The sequence below is a fragment of the Pelobates fuscus genome, chromosome 3 (genome assembly GCF_036172605.1).
Source record: "Pelobates fuscus isolate aPelFus1 chromosome 3, aPelFus1.pri, whole genome shotgun sequence".
In the NCBI taxonomy this organism is placed as follows: Eukaryota; Metazoa; Chordata; class Amphibia; order Anura; family Pelobatidae; genus Pelobates; species Pelobates fuscus.
In genome coordinates this window covers 184,760,309-184,780,489 of record NC_086319.1, presented here as the reverse complement: position 1 = coordinate 184,780,489, position 20,181 = coordinate 184,760,309, and the positions used below count along the sequence as shown (strand labels likewise).

Below are 20,181 nucleotides of genomic sequence, written 5' to 3'. Positions count from 1 at the left end.
AGCACACAGCAATGCATTACTAAAAATGCTTTGATTATCACTGCACATTTTACTCGAGAAGTCAGGAAAAGTGGGACTTCTTGGTGATTCTGTGAAATCATGTTGCTCTTGGGGCTACTTGCAGATCTTGGTTTCGACCGCTCTCTGCTCCCGGTATACCGCTCTCAGCTGCCTGTGACGCACTAACAACCCTACAGTGTCCCTTTAAAGGGACACTATAGGCATCCAGAGCACTTCAGCTCATTGAAGTGGTCTGGGTGCTAGGGATCGACCGATATTGATTTTTTAGAGCCGATACCGATACCGATATTCTGTGAACTTTCAGGCCGATAGCCGATATAATTTGCCGATATTCTGTACATTTACCATTTTGGAAAATAAAAAACTATTTCTAAAGGTAAATGCACAAAATATACATGCCACGTGTAGTGGATGCAGTGTGTTTAGACAGGGGAGCTGTGTATGTGTGTGTAGTGGATGCAGTGTTTGTGCAGTGTGTGTGTAGTGGATGCAGTGTGTGTTTGGATAGTGTGTGTGTAGTGGATGCAGTGTGTGTTTGTATAGTGTGTGTGTATATAGTGCAGTGTGTGTTTGTATAGTGTGAGTGTATATAATGCAGTGTGTGTTTGTATAGTGTGAGTGTATATAATGCAGTGTGTGTTTGTATAGTGTGTGTGTATATAATGCAGTGTGTGTTTGAATAGTGTGTGTGTATATAATGCAGTGTGTGTTTGAATAGTGTGTGTATATAATGCAGTGTGTGTTTGTATAGTGTGTGTATATAATGCAGTGTGTGTTTGTATAGTGTGTGTGTGTATATAATGCAGTGTGTTTGTATAGTGTGTATGTATATAATGCAGTGTGTGTTTGTGTAGTGTGCATTATATATGCACACACTATACAAACACACTGCATTATATATACACACACACTATACAAACACACTGAATTATATTTATTTTATTTATTATTGCCATTTATATAGCGCCAACAGATTCCGTAGCGCTTTACAATATTATGAGAGGGGGATTTAACTATAAATAGGACAGTTACAAATAAACTTACAGGAACAATAGGTTGAAGAGGACCCTGCTCAAACGAGCTTACATTCTATAGGAGGTGGGGTGTAAAACACATTAGGACAGGAATTTACAATCAAATAAGGTGGGCTGCCCTTTTGGAGAGGGCAAGAGACAGGTATATACACTGTGTTTGTGTAGTGTATGTGTATAATAATAGTGTGTGTGTGAGGGGGAATTTTTTATTAAAAAAAAAGTTTTAATTTTTATATTAAATTATTTTGTTTTTATATATTTAATTATTATAGTTTATTTTTAGTTGTCCCTCCTCCCTGCTTGTTGCCTTGCCAGGGAGGGAGGATATGTTAATCCCTGGTGGTCCAGTGGCATTGGCTTAGCTGGGGGAGGGGAGGGAAGTGGGGTGGGCAGCAAGCGTTTACTCACCTCCCAGCAGCTCCTCCAGCTCCATAGTGTAAATCTCGCGAGACCCGCGGCCGTCAGAGCTGGCCGCGGGTCTCGCGAGATTTACACTGGGGACCTGGAGGAGCTGCTGGGAGGTGAGTAAACGCTTGCTGCTCGCCCCCCCAGGACCGCCGGGCTTGTAATGAGCCTGGCGGTCCTGGTTGGTATTATCGGCAATATCGGTATCCCTATTGGCCGATACCGATATTGCCGAAAATACCGAATATCGGCCGATTATATCGGTAAAACCGATAATCGGTCGATCCCTACTGGGTGCAGTGTTCCAGTTCCCTTAACCCTGCAAGTGTAATTATTGCAGTTTCTCAAAAAACTCCACCTCTAGTCCACCAGAGGGACTGATTCTGGGCGTCCTCACGCTGTGCATGAGGACATTCTGCGTCTGCTAAATCTCAATAGGGAAGAATTGATACAAAGTCCAATATTAATAAAATTATAGAAAAAAAACTATTTTAAAATAATTTGGGGGGAAAAAGTAATTTTCGGGCATCCTGAATTTTTGGTTTCAGACCAGAATTTTTATTTAGGTGCATCCCTAATAGTGTGAACAAATAGGGTTAGGAAACCGCTCCCTCAAACAGTGTGATACAAATAAATTGTATACGTACAACAATGTATATGTGATGGTCTATATCCAATTGACCTCAAAATATAAGAACATAGAGAAAAGAACAATAGTGCAATATTGTAGATATAACCAGCGGGTTATGTAGATACTTTAAGGCAGTTACACTCACATTTCCCAGAGCTATCCCAGAGCTCAGCTGTTGGTGCGCGTGGACGGTGCAATCCCCGTCTCAGGATATACTTCGGAGTGCGTCTAGTAGTTCTGGATCGGATATAGATAGTATGTAGGGAAATAAAAAAAACAATAGCGCAATATGTAATAGTAAAATGTACAAATAAAATACAAAAGTAGTGTACTCACATTTGCTAGAGCACAACCTGCTCTAGTCAGTATGGCATAGGTGGTATAATCCCCACCAAGGAATATAAAGGTAACTAGGAATTGCAGCGGAATCAGGTATCCAAAATAATTACAATCAATAAAATAGTATGTAAAATATATACTATTTATTAAAAAGAAAAGAGTAATATACAAATAGTTAAAAAAAAGTCCCACTTGACGCGTTTCACCTTAGAAGGCTTCCTCAGAAGTGTGGGTAAAGTCCTGATTCCGTCCGTTTTTATAGGTATTCCAAATTAATTGATGATTTCCTGGTGTGATGCAGAAAGTATCTTCCTGTTTCCTGTAGCCACTGGTGGAACACGCGCGTCACACCGGACGTGACGCGGCGCATATACCAGTGGGAGTGTAGAATGATACATGATGCTTGTGCCCTTCCTACTTCCTATAACCATTGGTGAAACGCACGCGTCATACCGGAAGTGACGCGGCGTATAGACCAATGGTAATGTACTGCGTTCCATTCGTGGAACGCATATATACCGGGCAGCATAGCAACACCTCTAGTAAGGGGATGTGAACTATTTGAAAGTAGTTCCGGACGTTTTTTCGGCATACATTAAATAGAGAAAAAGATATTTAGAAATATTTTACAGCAAATAAAAAGGCAAACTGATGCTGTTCAAATTACAATGTATAAACAGAAAAACAAAAAAACATATACATACACTCAAAGGTATATTTAAAACCCCTATAGACCAAAAACATTTTTTTTTATTAATGATGCAAACTATAAGAGGCATCTTTGGAGTATAGGTAGTACTAAAGAAAACAGCATAGAAATTTAAAGTGCACATCGTGTGTCCAATTTATATACATATAGTAGAATAGCTGTAGAGAGACTATATTAGGATAAAAAGCACAAAAAGCAGTTGGATAACTCAGCAGTATAAAGTAAAATTGATAAAAAGTGTACATGCATAAGAAACCTAATACTGCAATGGAGAGGTAGGAGGTGAAACAGAGATAAAAGGCACGGTTAAAAGATATTACTGTAGTAATATAAAAAAAATAATAATAATAGAACTAGAAATATAAAAGTAACCAATCTATAGTTAATACCATGCAAAACATAACTTTTATAAAAAATGAAAAAGATCAAACTCCACATTTAACCCCTTTGGGTGCAGGGTATCTAATTTAATTTAAAAACCCACTCCATCTCTGTTTCTCCTATTCTTTTAATAGGGTCTCCGCCTCTCCAATGGTGGTTTATTGTGGCTATACCCATAAAAGAGAGGTGTTTAGGATTATTATTATGAATGCAAAAATGAGATGACACCGAATTATTTTTATAATTTTTCTCTATTTCTACAGTGTTCATTAATCCTTACTCTTAATGGTCTTATAGTACGTCCGACATACTGGAGGCCACAAGGGCACTCCAGTAAATAAATAAAAATTTTACTTCCACAAGTAATACTCTCTTTTATATTATCCATCTTGCCGGTGTTGTTTGATTTAAACGTACTCATCTGTTTTGCTGCTGAATTAGTTCTTCTACAGGCTAGACACGTATTACATCTGAAAAAAAAACTTTTTTAGATTTCATGAAGTTACTAGTCCCTTCTTCATTCTCCTTAGTGTAATTTTTTGTGAGGTGTCTCTTTAAATTCGGGGCGCCTCTAAACACAATTTTTGGTCTTCAGGGATTATACCTCTAAGAATAGGGTCTTCTTTTAGGAGGTGCCAATGTCTATTAATAATCTTTCTCAGATGTTTATTTTTATCAATATAGTCTAATACTATAGGTAAAGCGATCTCTTTTTGTAGTTTAGTTTTTTCTTTGTGTATCAGGTCCCGTTGATTAACGGCAAGTGTGTCTAGTAGTATAGTAGATTCTATCATTTTCTCATCATACCCTTTATGTAGAAAACTTTTCTTGAGATTATTAGCCTGTTTTATAAAACTAGTAGTATCTGTACAGTTCCTCCTTAATCTGGTCATCCCTAATAGTGTCCCTTTAAGAATTGTATTTTCCGTTGGTTTCTCTCACTCCTAACTTTTCTAGCTGGCTCCTAGATTCCAAGCAAATTTGTGAAGCCCTGACTTAATAGTCCATGCAGTTAATAATTAGACACACTGTTTATCTGTCCATGATAATATACAAGCTTATTAGAATATATAGGATATATGATACCCAGAAATTACAGCAAATGTGTGAAACCAGGAATTCTTACTGGCACTGCACAATAGTGTTTTTAATAAATATTTATATACTTTTAGATTGAATAATTACTTTTTCAATTAAACCAAAATAAGGTTGACCGTACCTTTTTATAACCATATATAATCTTGTTTAAACCTCTGTGAAATACATGAAGGAAAGCTGGAGGTCATGATGTCCATAGTAAACAACACATGTTTTGAATGTAGGACACCATGTAAAAATTATAGATATAAATACTTTCTAAGATATATTTCACGGTTAGGCACCTCTATAGTCTATATTCATACCTGAGAAATGTAATATCTTCCCTCTCTAAAGATATCCCTCTGCACTTCCCACTGACACAAAGGGTGGTCTTGATCACAACATTGGAAAGACAAGCAAACATGTGAAGAACATTGAAAAAAGGATGATCTCACACTCCATTCTGAAGAGGCTGTACATTCCTTGTTTCCTTCTGTTGACGTATCTGTTTAGATTACCTTTAAACAATGTTGTATGTGTAATCATATATTTTATACAATTTATTATGTGTATGCGTTGGAGTGCGTTTGATTCTTTGTTGCTTTGGTAAAATTTTGAAAGTCTGGAAAGTTCACAGAATAAATCTTACCAGCTCAAGGACACATTGCTGAAAGATATAGCCCCGAAGTGAGCAACAGGAAATGGGAATTTTGATTAGAATGCAACTAATAGTTTAAAATAATGCTCTCACATAAAACAAACAGAGTTAATCAAACTCTGATCTGCAAGCCAGGTGTATAATAACACTCAAGTATATCAGATCCCTCATAATATCATCAGGGTAAGACGAGGAATCTGATCTAGATAAATATATTGGAGTTATTCACTAAGGACTAAATTTATAATACAAAATATGTTTCAAATAAATGAATCTCTACCGAATGTGCAATTTTCATATTTACTAAAGGCAAATCCAGTTTGATTAAATTAACCAAATTTCAACCACCTGAGTATATCTAATGCTGTTCAAATATTATATATAAAATATATAGCATTCACGCTATTAGGTGCTGCAGTACAGTCAGTCTGTCAGTCTCACACAATATTGGACGCTGCAAGACAGGCTGAGAGGGCCTCACACAGTGTTGATGCTGCAGGACAGGCTTTTTTGCCTCAATTTTGCCATTTTGGATTTTATTCGGGAAAACTTGAATTCACTGAATAACCCTGAAACACATAATATTTTTTAAAAAAATCATATTTTATGCATTTTATAACCAAAACTTTAAAGGACCACTATAGTGCCAGGAAAACAAACTCGTTTTCCTGGCACTATAGTATTAATAGGTCCCCCCCACCCTCATGGCCCCCCTCCCGCCAGGCTGAAGGGGGAGGAAGGGGTTAAAATCTTACATTTCTCCAGCGCCGGGCTCACTCAGCGCTGGGGACTCTCCTCCTCCTTCGGACGTCATCGGCTAAATCCGCATGTGTGGCAAGAGCCGTGCGCGCATTCAGTCAGTCCATAGGAAAGCATTATTAATGCTTTCCTATGGACACTGGTGTCTTCTCACTGTGAAAATCACAGTGAGAAGCGGGGAAGCGCCTCTAGCAGCTGTCAATGAGACAGCCACTAGAGGCTGGATTAACCCATAGGTAAACATAGCAGTTTCTCTGAAACTGCTATGTGTACAGCAAAAAGGGTTAACCCTCGATGGACCTTGCACCCAGACCACTTCATTAAGCTGAAGTGGTCTGGACTGGGTGCCTATAGTGGTCCTTTAATGTTTTAATTGTTGTTTATAATGTACTCCTACGAGTTGGTTATCTAAAAGATTTGGTCACTATCTGCCAGCAAATTCAGTTCTGAATTGTATAAATTTAGCTAAATCAAGTTTGCAGGCAGCTAGTGGCTAATTTTGATGGATCATTATAAATTATGAACATTCAGTTACATATTTCCATCAATTGCTACAGGATTTTAGCCATTTAAATTGGGTAATAGTAACAGCCCCTGGATGTTGGGCTAAGGAAACATCCCCAGGATGTACTTGAAAACCAGAGTAAACTGAATGTACCTTTCCTGATTAAATACTTTGTTGTTATTGTTATTATTATTATTTGTGTCTAGGTAGGGTGAAATCTAGACACATTTGTTGTGTCCAAATCTCCTGGATGGAACAAGTGTTATTTTTCATAATCAAGACTAGTACTTATTGAATAAACTCCTAATGACTTCTTATAAAACATATGCTCCCCCCCCCCCCCCCTTATTTCCATTCCTTTGCAACAGGTCTACATAAAAACAAAAGTATATGTCCATTACTTTATTTGGATCAGTAAAAAAAAAAAAATGCTGTGCAGAGCCCCAAACAAAAATACTCCAAATAAACAGTTTTCTTAAACCAGTCCCTTTACAATTGATGTTCACAGCAGTGAACCAGACCCTGTAAATTTAAAGGGACATTCAAGGCACCAAAACAGCTGCATTGAAGTCACTGGCTCTGGTTTACCTTTAGGAGTTAAACCAGCGGCTCCCAAACTGTGTGCCGCGAAATATTTCCCTGGTGCTATGATTATAGCACCAGGGACACATTACTGCTTAACAGGGGCCAGGTCGAGTGCTGCATTATTTATATATATATATATATATATATATATGTGTGTATGTAATGTCAGTGTGCTTCTGTATATGTGAATCTTTGTGCCAGTGTGTGTGTTTTTATGTCAGTGTGTATCTGTGTCATGGTGTCGGCATGTATCAATGTTTGTGTGTGTCAGGGTGCATGTGTGTATCTATGTGTGTGTTTGTGTCGGTGTGTATCTATATGTGTGTATGTGTAGGTGTCTAAATGAATTTGTGTGTATGTGTCGGTGTATTTATATGCATCTGTGTTAATGTGCATAATTATCTGTGTAAGTATGTATGTATGTATGTGCATACATCCAAGCAGTCAAACACCAGCACAACATACAAGCACACTCCTGCAATCTAACACAAATATTGCATACAAAAACACCCCTGCATTCAAACAAAAAAAATACAAACACACCCCTTCACTCAAACACAAATACTTCACACAAAAGTACATCCACATTTAAAAGTGAACATAACATTCAGACACACCCCTGCAATCAAACGCAAACACACCCCTGTATTAAAACACAATAAATGTATACAAGCACCCCTTCAAACACCAACACTGTGCATTACACTATAGCGCCAGTAAATGCCGCAGTGCTGTACAGATATACAACCTAGAAATTTTGACTTGGGGTGCCTTGGAAAAATACTGAAATATTAAGAGCGCCTCGAACCTACAAAGTTTGGGAACCACTAAATTAAATTATTCACAAATGTTTTTTTAACTCTAAAGTCTCTTCCTCAATGAAGTTGTTATGGTGCCCGAAGAGCTAAATATGCTTGTGTATTCAAGTTCACTTATTCCAAATACTTGCAGAGGGTTAAGAAATATCTCTGCCACGTTTATTTTCTACATAGGTATGGTCATAGTTTCTTACATTGCATCATACCAAACAGTACTTACTATTTATTATTTATTATGTCTTACAGTAAGAGAAACTAACTGGGGTTTAGTCATCATGAATACATTCAAATGCTTATAAAAGGTTAAAGGTCTGGAAACAGTGACTAAAATGATTTAATAGATTACAAGTGTTCTCGTCAACTTCTCCATTCCCATAAGACACATTAGCAGAGGCTACCATGCAGACAGGCTGTGCTCAGATAATGAAACAGAAATTGTAATAATCATGGCTGGCAGCCAAAGACAATAGACTGTCATTAAATAAACGTCCGTCTTAGATGAAACGTTCCACATTTTTAAACTGCAACTCTCATCATTTCTAGCATCCAAACAGCAACAAGCTGCCCATCGTTTCTTCCAAGCACTCTCTAAATCGTTTCATATAACTATCAATCTGTGATATTATAGTACTACTGGATTACTGGAATACTTTGTGTTTCTTTCTCCATTGCGTGATACAAAAGTTAATAAAATAGCAGTTCATTAAGTTACAGGTTTGCTTGAGTCTAATTAAGTGGAGACTTGTCAAGGATCTTGTTGCTTGTTAATGATTCTCCATCATAGTGTTGCTTAGACTGGGGAAGGATTGCAAACCTGAGAACTCGGTTAATAATGATATTCGGTTGCCCTCTGCCATGGCGATGATATGATGAGGGAGTAAAGATTGGCTGCTTACAATGACATAGATCTATTTGTGTTCTCTCACAGTCTGATTGAACATTCAGAATGCAGCACAGTGTGCTGGGACAATGTTGCAGCCTGCTATTTTGCCTTACTGAGCTATCACTTGGTTCTGGACTAAGAAGTACTTATATGAAATTTATGCCAGCAGACACTAGAGCATTTATTTGAAACACTTTTGACTATCACACCAAGTGTCCCAAGGCAAAAATGTGCTGCTCTTGCTATTATGTCCACCCAACATTGCGACATAGACATCTCATTTACTTACTAACCGTTTATTTTCATTAAGTTACGTAGTGGGTCTTCATCAGTCTAATAATTCACAAGCGTTAAAGCGCTGTCAATCAGTGTTTTGCTTCTTGTATTCAAAAGGTGTACATGGAGTAATGACATATGGACTTATTCACCAAACTGTTTTGAAGAACTGACAGAGGAACTGATAAACTTGGCCAAGCTGGAATAATGGCTGAATTCGTTTATTTTTTTCAAATCTGGCTTTTTAGATTATTTTGCCTTTTTTTTTTTTTTTTTTTTATCATTGGTTTTTGGTTTACAGGGTTATTCACCAAAATGAGAATTTCTAAGTGAATTTGAAATTTAAGGTCAGAGTAGCTGTACTGAAAGCATGTTGAGAATTTTTCCAGTTTGTGAATTCTCTTTCAATTCTCACTTGGGTGAAACTACAAGTCTTAAATGGTTATTACCTAAAGTGAAAATTGTTGATAATTCAGAGTGAGTTTCAAAGTCACGGCCAAAATAGCCAAACTCTGAGCATTGTTGACTTGGTGAATTTTTACAGTTTGGCTATTATTGTTATTATCATAATGTACAGCAGCTCTAGGTTTTGTAATAATTATATTACCAAATACTTATGAGGCACCAGTATTTTGCACAGAGTTGTATATCAACATAAGTTTGTGAACAAAGACAATACAAAACACAATTAACCTAAATTCTACATGAACATACATAAAAGAACACTTTCATTAAATGTCATTAATATAACTGTGCAGGAAACTATATGACATTGTCGACACAGTCTTTGAAAGTAAAGATTGTTTCTCTGTAACCCGTTATACCATAATTTGTCCCAGACTTGTTTGGCAGTCATTAACTTGGGCTTCTGCACACTATTCTGAGTTTGTTCTCACTTGTGCGGTGGGGGGGAGGAGGAGCATAGACTGACATGCTCCCTTCCCAGAGGGCCCAAGGTTTGACTACATATTGTCCTAAATTGAGAACTGGTCATGGCAGGTTGAACAAATGCCATTATCCATAAAGCTAAATTATATAATTATGTCCTTTAGGAGCTGTTATATGTACTTATCTCCTAACCAGGTTTCCAGCGCCACCTTTTTAAAAAGATTTGTTTGTCAATTATTACACTCTAATATCTACCTTGCTGTCCTTTCCATCTAAAATATAATTGACCCTGTCTGAGGATCCTTTCACATGATGACATAAATCTAGCTTCATTCCCAGCACATCAACATCAAAATGGAGTGACATTAGTCTATAGTACTATGACAAATAGTTGGAGAACCACCTGCTCAAGTCCTGTCAGTTCTCTCTCATCTCTTATGCCATCCCCTGCTTAGAATTTTGTGCTGCCGGCGTAGAGGTCTGTACTAAAAATTTGTTGACAGGTGGTGGATGGTAGCCATATTTTAAAATAAAATCTATAAATTTGTCAATAGAGCATGTCAGTGTACTAATGACAGGTACACTTTTATATCCTGAATATTTAAAAGGATTAATAATAACACCGAGTATGATGTTGCATTTCAGAAAAGATTTAGGTAGCATTGCTGTGAGTACTTGAACTGAATAAAAAGCCAGCACTAACCGTGATTGAAAAGTGAAGGTTAAAATCTGCTAACTATTTTACTATTTTAAAAAAACAAACAAAATAGGCTTTCAGGATGCACTTTAACTTAAGCAAGTTGTCTTATGTTTAACTAATAAATATGCAAGTTTCAGGTGCTGAGTGTCTCTTCTCACTACTCGATGACATGTTATTATTAGGGTAATAATTTTGTCTATTGTCATTCGCTACCCTGCATCATTATATACATATTTTGCAATTTAGTGTATATTATTATTATTGTGCCAGCATATTTGTGAGTGCTAGAATTTATTACCAGATGTTTGTATTGCTAAGATGGTCTGCATGGTTATTATTTTTCAGTTGTGTTTATAAATATTTATAAATGTACTTCATTGCTATAGTCAATGGAGCGTATTTGGATGTCAGTGAATATATTGGTTTGTTATTTCTTAATTTGGTGATTACATATTTATGTATGCAGTACCCCACATGTTTAAAAAACAATTTGGTTTGATCACCCATGGGGACTTCTCAAAGGGGTCAGTGTTTATAGTTGCACTTTTATATACTAATAGTCAAGTATACTGTTTGCATGTGATATTTCATGAGAAATGAAGAACAACATTGTCTGGTATAGGACACTGCTGCTCTGGTAAAATCCCTAATAAACACTGAAAATCCTGAAAATAGATTCCTATTTATACATTACTGCCTACATAAATTCACCTCCCTGAGGTGTAGCTTAAAGGGACACTACAGGCACTCAGACCACTTCAGCTTATTGAAGTGGTCTGGGTGCAGTGTCCCTATTGCACTTAGTGCTGCAATGCAAAACATTACAGTTCCATAGAAATTGCAATGTTTACATTGCAGCACTAAGTCTGCCTCCAGTGGCTGTCTACCTGACAGCTACTGGAGGTTCTTCCTGGCTGTTAACAGACTTTTGTTAGTCTGTTAACTGACGCTAGATGTCCTTACGCTCTGCATGTGGACATCCAGCATCAACCATTTCCCCAAAGGAAAGCATTGATTGTGCATTAGCACCCCCCATCGTCAGTAATGTCGGAGGAGGCAGAGTTGTGACCCAGCACCGAGGGACATAGGCGCTTGGATCAGGTAAGTAAAGAAAGGGTTTTTGACCTTTTGTTTACCACCGGAGGGAGGAGTGAGGCAAAGGGAGTGATAGTGCAAGGAATACAGCTTTGTATTCCTGGAACTATAGTATCCCTTTTAAGGACAACTGAAGTCAGCCAACAATCAAGTTACGAGTTTTAAGAAAAAGGAGGATTAATATAAAAAAAGTTAGATCTAAGTCTCAATTTATCTCAGCATTACTATAAAAGGTGGCATATTACAAAATTATGTACTGTATTACCATATTTGATAGATAATAACATTAAGCTTAAACACATTTATTATCACACATTTATTATCTATTAGTTGGGTAGCATGGAGGGATTGCATTGATTACCTGGCTATGCAGCAGGGGCTTATTTGTGGCTGTTTTTTATTTAGAACATCAGCAGCACACTGATCAGGAGTTTAAAGGACAGGATATAACATGGCATATCTGACACGTCTCTGCTTACCTGTTAGTGTTGGGATCATTGAGTTTTCTTACCGGCTCTAGAGCTGCAAACAAAAAATGCCAGATTAAACCTAGAATTCAGACGATTGTATACATAGGCTTATTAAAATCTATTATGTAAGACTATGGAACAATCAGACATTCTGGAGTTCATAGAAAACATATTATGGGCCACAACTGACCCACAGTTTTTCCAGCTGAAGGCCCGTAATAGCAGCCTCAAGATATTTAATGTTTCCCAGTCTGTCTGGAACACCCGTAGGCTTAACTGTATTACATCACTGTGTTACCACAGCCTAGTCACCCACCCTAAGTTGGTCCTTCCCATTAAACAGAGGTGGGGAGCATGGAATTAATTTGTTACCTATTAATTAGGTAATTACATGAAAAAAATCACAGAAAAGACCTTTGCATGCAATTTAATAAAAGCAAACCACATAATATTTATTAGAATTCACATTTATAGGGAATCAAAATCTAAATATCCCATGTAGTCAGATCAGTTTTCTTCTGGAGAAAAAAAAAATCAAAGGAGACATTTTGGCACAGTAATAAACCACATACAAAACGTTTAATGTAACTGCAATGTCTATTGGTCGGGGTGAGGGAATATTATGAGTAATGCTCATGTTGTTTCCAATAAAGACTGTTTCTGCTTGAAGAAATACCTTGACTGCGCTGTTCATTTTGCTTTGGTGAGCTATAGCAAGTCTTGAACACTACGCTAACTTTGTTGTTGTTGGAAAAACTAGATTTTATATATATATATATATATATATATATATATATATATATATATATATATATATATATATATATATATATATAGTGAACCTTTTGTCTGGTCTTGTTTCTGTTTAACGTATATTTTAAGGCACCCGAATGGAAACTAAATATAGTGGAAAACATACAATCCAGCTGTTTTGGACTAACACCCTAATTATCCACAACAGCTGTAATATTAGTGGTTGACTATCTTCTTTGGTGCCTCAATGTGAATATTTATAACGTGACCTCCTGTTCAAACATGAGCAATGAACTTCAGTTCAGTTGAGCAGGAAAGCTTGTTTTGTGAGTGTATGTTGAGAACATCAAAAGGCTTGTATTGTAGCAGTTTGATATGCGTTACCTGACCATGACCATTTTGACTTTATCAAGTGCTTTTCAGTGCTATCTAAATACCAAATCATATTTACATTTTTTGTCTTTCTTTTGCAGCATGTCTAAGGAAGAACAAGACTCCGGAAGAACAAATGGAAATAATGACTTCAAAAGCTCCTGGTTGGGATAACATAAAATCCCAGAAACTAACATCTGCTGTTTGAAACATTTGACTGTAACCCCTGTAAGAGGAAGTTTCTATCTAACATGACGTCCTGTGGTTTACAAGGGCATCTCATCTTACTCAATTTTTTGACCTGTGGCCTTGAAATATGTGTAGCAGCCGGGATAACGTACGTGCCCCCTCTACTATTGGAAGCTGGGGTGGAAGAGCAGTACATGACTATGGTTTTGGGTAAGATTTTTTTCCTTTTGAATTATTTATTTAAAATAATCCCTTCTTTTTTTTTTCAGATGACATGCCATGGCTGTTTTAACCCCTTAAGGACACATGACAAGTGTGACTTGTCATGATTCCCTTTTATTCTAGAACTTTGGTCCTTAAGGGGTTAGCGTAAAGGTACATGCTGTACATTTGCTTTAAGAGGTTCATTGATATTGAATGTCTATTTATAATTGCTAATATTTGAAATAAGAGCATTTTCTGTGTACGGTAAGGAACCTGCAGCAACAGCACCCTGTGCCACTCCAACTTGTATGGACCTCTAATTCCTGGTTTTAAGACATTCTTTTGTATATTTATCATATTTTACCAGAGCTGTAATGCATTGTATTGATTTGAACCAGCTTAATTTAAGCAGGGGGCTGCATCCTCTTGGATGAAATCTGCTGCACGTTGTGTAAGGTATTTGACAAGTAGCATTTGACCTTTTCTGCAGTGCATGCTCTTGCTGGTTTAAAGAAAGACTAGAGCTTAAATGGCAGTTACATCTTTGCATAAAATATTGAAAATCACCTTTAAATCGTTTTAAACGTTTCATGAGATGTTGTTTCATTTAACCCCTTAAGGACCAAACTTCTGGAATAAAAGGGAATCATGACGTGTCACGCACGTCATGTGTCCTTAAGGGGTTAAACTTCTATTAACCCGTTTAAGATTGTTTTCTCTACCTGAGATGAAAGGGTATCTCTTGTGCAAAAGGACTAAGTACTTTTTGAGCAGAATCAGTTTGATATGCAAATGGTTTTAGTTCTCTCTGTAATGCCAAACAATTAGCTAAAACCAGCTTAAGAATTGAGCATCGACCCACTGAAGGGCAAGCTTCTGAGTTGTTGTCAATATTTTCTTGTGCCCTGTTTTACTACATTGACTACTCTGTTCACATCGCTTGGTAAGCTACAGCAAGCCTGGAACACTAAGCTGTGTTTGAAAACTTATTCAGGATAGATCTGGGTTCAGTCCGATGTGCAAATGGTTTAGGGTCTCTGTGTAATAGCACAAGATCAGCTAAAATCAGCTTGGGAACTAAGCGAGAACCTACGAAGGGATTTGAGCTGTTGTCTGTTCTCAGGATTCTCGCATGCCCTGTTAGTTTGTTTGCTCCACCAACAGAACATATTAAAGTTTATAAGCAATATAAAGTGTTCATCTCTTAATTTTATTACATGACAGGAGGCTTCCTATTTTGCATAACTTTCTTTACTTATGCCTCCAGCAGCACAAGTCAATCAATCAAAAAACTTTAACCAATCCTAGGCCAACATAGCCTGCATATAAGTCTTTAGTGGGCGTGTCTATTCCTCTTTCTTTGCTGCTTCCAGAAGACACAGGTCAGAGTACTACCTTCAGAGCTTATTTATTTTATATTCATTTCATATTGCTAGGATAATATTCATTGTTTTCCATTATCTAATGTTTATTTGTATATGTTTATTTTACTAGTCCTTTATTTTTTCTCCCCCTCTGCCCTACCTCTCCTCTCACCCTTTACTGTCTCCTACCCGCGGCGTTTTTTCCGCGACCGCGCTTTTTTCTGGGGTATGGAGCTCGCTTAGGGACCCTTTGGGAGGTGGGTGTGGGGTTGGAGGGGCATTCCGCTTATTTGTGCGGCATTTAGAGGCTTGACAGCGGACCGCGATCACGATCGCGGACCGCACTGTCATTTTGGCGCGAACGGCGGCCATCTTGGATCTCGCTTCCGCGAGACCCACGACGGCCATTAGCGCTCCTAACGGTCGTGATTCAAACGACCCGTCCTTCTTTCTCCTCACAGGTTTATGTCAATATGTCATTTTGGTTTACCTACACTGTGTATATTTGGTGATATCAGTACCCTAGACTTCCCCTTGCTAAGACATATTAAAGGCTCAGTGCATACAGGCTCATCCCCTGCTGCATATCTTACAGACACAGCTTAAGCAGGCTCATCCCCTGCTATACTTTTAAAGGCACAGTACAGACAAAAGGCACAGTACAGACAGGCTCATCCCCTGCTGTACATCTTAAAGGCACAGTTTTAGCAGGCTCATCCCCTGCTATACTTTTAAAGGCACAGTACAGACAGGCTCATCCCCTGCTGTATTTCTCAAAGTCACAGCTCAAGCAGGCTCATTCCCTGCATTACATCTAGAGTCACTAGTGCAACAGGCTCATACCCTGTTATACACAGAAGAGTCAAAGAGTCACTATATAAACAGACCCATCATCTGTTTTAAATAAGTGCCAGTGCCAGCAGGCTCATCCCCTGCTATAATCAAGTAACATAGTGCCAGCAGGCTCATCCCCTGCTCTAATCAAGTGACATAGTGCCAGCAGGCTCATCCCCTGCTACATATATATATATATATATATAAGTGCCTAGCTGCAAACAGCCTCAAACAAGTGACAGCAGGCTCATCCCCTGCTATATGTATATATTAACTGAACCGATACAAGCAGAATTACCCCTGCTATTAAATCTAGTGACTCAATAACAGCAGGCTCGTTCCCTGCCATACTATCATATATATGTGACTCTATACATGAACTGTATCATACGGCACTCCACGCATTTCAGTTCCTAACACTTTCCTGTCTTCCACAGACAGACCCAACACACAACACAAGATGAGTGATTCACCACAGTTACCACCATCAGATTGGCAGGCACTCATTAACTCGGCGGTAGCCGCCTCCGTGGAGAAAGCTATCGACAAACTGCTTATGCAGAACCCAAAACCGGACACGGCTATTGAACAACCCACGGTTTTTACTGACGATGCCCTTCTCGGAGATTACCACGCTACAAAACGGCAACGGAAGGGCACCATATCGAACACCCAAGGAAAGAAAGGAAAAACACCGCTGAAGAAGAGCCACCAGACAATGAAGAGAGGAACTTCCCCTCCATATTCTCCGTCCTCGGAGGACGATGATCACAACCCCCCACCATCACTTGACATCATGGATGAATGGAAGGCGGGAGATTCACACTCGGAAGACGAGGAATGGCTAGACCTCCAGGGAAACGACAGAGACTATGATCAAGACTCATACCTTGAACAGGAATTCCCTCAGGAAGAGGGCACCTTCATAGACCCCCAAGGAGCAACCATGTTCGATCCCCGCACGATCCGACATCCAAGATCAACGGAATGGGGATTGCCAGAACACCTGACTCAGTTCGTCCATTTCTGGCTGAGAAAGCCAATGGACAAAGAAGTAAGGGCGAGACTACGGGCAGAATGCCCAAGACCCACACTACCAGATAAAATCGCACTAACCCCGGAATTTGATACTACCGTATCCCTGTTCATGTCCCGTGCAGGTCGGGACCCGCGAAAAGGGATAGAGAAGGGCCTTAGGGAATCCCAAGACAAACTCTTAGACATCCTGGGCCCTCTAGCAAAAATGCTATACTTGGCCGACTTAGCCCTATCCCAGGGCACCACACTGGATGCCCACACTATACGTGAATGGGCGCAACGGGCCATCTGTATGCTGGGTAACACCAACGCGGCAATGTGCGCAGAACGCCGCAGAACTGCATTACTCAAGATGGACCCAAAACTGATGGAGCTGGGTAAAAAAGAAATGGGACCGCTGGCGAACGGTCAACTTTTCGGTGACTCTTTCATAACTGAACTCAAGAAACATGTAAGCATCTTCACCACTCTGAATAAGGCTCAGACCTCCATCAGGCAAGTTTTTCGCACCACCACACCACGCCGTGGAGTTTTTGGCAGGGCTGGTCGCCAAAGGGGCCGAGCCACCAGCCGCTTCTGGCCTTCAGGCCCCAGATACCAGTCATCTCAAGCCTTCTTCCCAACCTCAAGAACCAACTTCCAGAGAGGATCTTTCCGTTCCAGAGGCACCCGCACCCGCGGACGCGGACGTTTCAATACAGGTGAGCATCCCCGACACACCTTGTCTCTTTTCCCACATAACTGCAGGCAGACTGTCTCTCTTTTCACAGGAATGGGAGAAGATATCTTCGGACAGCTGGATCCTTAATACGGTAACCGGCTACGAGATCGAGTTCTCAGACACCCCGGTACAAGACCGACGCCCACCTCCAATAAGAGCGTCGGCAACACTCACAGGAATCATAGACAAGGAGATTCAAACCCTCTTCGACAAAGGGGCGGTGGAGGTCGCCCCGGACGATACGGGTTTCTTCAGCAACATCTTCGTAGTCCAAAAGAAAACAGGAGACTACAGACCAGTCATCAACCTACGGCAACTGAACGTTTTCGTCACATACAGGCATTTCAAAATGGAAGGAATCCACCTTCTAAGAGACCTACTATTGCAACACGACTGGTTCACTCGACTAGACTTAAAGGACGCCTACCTATCGGTACCGATAGCCTGCGTCAGCCGTCCTTTCCTCCGCTTCACATGGAACCACCTTTCCTACCAATTCACCTGTCTCCCATTCGGCCTCAGCTCAGCACCATGGTGCTTTACGAAACTCATGAAGCCGGTAATGGCTTACCTAAGGGAGAAAGGCATCCGCTGCCTAATATACCTGGACGATATTTTGATTTTCTGCGAATCAGCGCCCAGGCTTCACTCTCAAACGAGATTCATAGTGCTCTTGCTGGAATCTTTGGGCTTCATCATAAACAGAGAAAAATCTTCTCTACAACCTGCCAAGGTGGTTCAGTTCCTGGGATTCGAAATAGACTCGGGGACATGTACCCTCCGTTTACCCACTGCGAAGATTGCGGCAATACGGAAAGAGATACGCCGGGTACTTCGAAAAGACTCAATACCGCTTCGCCTCCTAGCCCGAATGGTAGGCCTTTTATCGTCCTCCATACAAGCGATCTTCCCGGGACCGCTACACTACCGGGCCATGCAACGGGCGAAGGCATATCACTTGAGACAAGGTCAGACATACGACCACTGGATCCCAGTGTCAGCAGAAATACGGACGGAACTCAGATGGTGGCTCCTGCACATGGAAGCCTGGAACGGCAGAGCCATATTCGGTCCGAATCCGGACTTTGTCTTGGAGTCAGACGCCAGCCTATGGGGCTGGGGAGCCCACTGCACACAGGCGTCCACCGGAGGGCCATGGTCGGAGGAAGAAAAACTCCTACACATCAACTGCCTGGAGTTGATAGCGGGCTCCTTCGCGATCCGGAGTTTGGCCAAGAACATGTCCAATTGTTGCATACTCCTGCGCATGGACAACATTTCGGCAGTCCAGTACATAAACCACCTGGGCGGAGCCAGATCACGGGCCCTGACGGAAGCGACGAGGGACATCTATCGATTCTGCCTACCCCGCAACATCACGATCAAGGCAGAATATCTACCGGGTGTCAACAACCTCACTGCAGACTGGTTCTCTCGACACTGGAGAGACAGCAGCGACTGGCGCCTGGACACCACCATCTTCCGCAGGATAAGGCAGATACGAGGTCCGCTACACATAGACCTCTTCGCATCACGGACGAACACTCAACTACCGAGATATTACAGTTGGCTCCTGGACCCTCAAAGCGAAGCAGTGGATGCGTTCCTGCAACAATGGCCACAGTCAGGAGCTTACGCATTCCCACCTTTCTCGATGCTGGCGAGAGTCCTCCACCACCTACGCAGAGCGGGGACCTCTCTGATTCTGATCACACCGTTATGGAAGAGCCAAGCATGGTTCCCGGACCTACTAGCTCTATCACAGGACCATCCGCTACTATTACCAGTGTTCCCATTCCTCCTGGTGAACCCAGACGGGGAACCTCATCCGCTGATTACACAAGACCGGCTGGAACTGGTAGCCTGGAGTCTTTCCGGGGATCCTGGAACGTCTCAGGCCTATCGCAGACGACTAGAGACCTGTTATGGGACTCCTGGGCACCGGGCACTAGACGTAGCTACCTATCCGCATGGAACACATGGAACCGCTGGTGCATGGAAAGGGACCTTGATCCCTTTACAGCACCTATTCCCTGCATTCTAAATTTCCTGTCAAACCTGTTCTCAGAAGGCAGAGCATTCCGCTCAATTAATATCACCAGATCCGCCATCTCGGCGGCCCACACCCCGATAGACGGTACACCAGTGGGTCAGAACACTCTGGTATGCCGGCTACTGCGGGGCATCAGACTAGCCAGACCTCCGGTACCAAAGTATAACACTCTTTGGGACGTTGATATAGTTATCCGATTCCTTAGGAACTGGCCTGACAACGAGACCTTGTCACTGAGACAACTATCAGCCAAACTAACTCTCCTCCTATGTTTAGTTTCGTTTCGTAGGGTCGCAGACGTTAGAGCTTTTGACATAGATGGTTTCACTATTACACCAGTAGGGGTTACCTTCTCGGTATCTCGCAGGACTAAGACGGACTCCACATCCGTGTCTTATCCATTTTTTTCGACGGTT

At 40.5% G+C, this 20,181-nt stretch overlaps 1 protein-coding gene across 1 annotated transcript in view; it reads left to right on the top strand.

The window, feature by feature from the left end:
* Positions 1 to 20,181, top strand: part of LOC134600980 (solute carrier family 45 member 3-like) — a 66,638-nt gene that overhangs the window by 26,014 nt on the left and 20,443 nt on the right. Inside the window, exon 2 of the mRNA XM_063445384.1 lies at positions 13,464 to 13,761. Coding sequence (XP_063301454.1) covers positions 13,614 to 13,761 — 148 coding nt within the window. The 5' untranslated portion in view covers positions 13,464 to 13,613. The remainder of the gene's footprint in view (positions 1 to 13,463; positions 13,762 to 20,181) is intronic.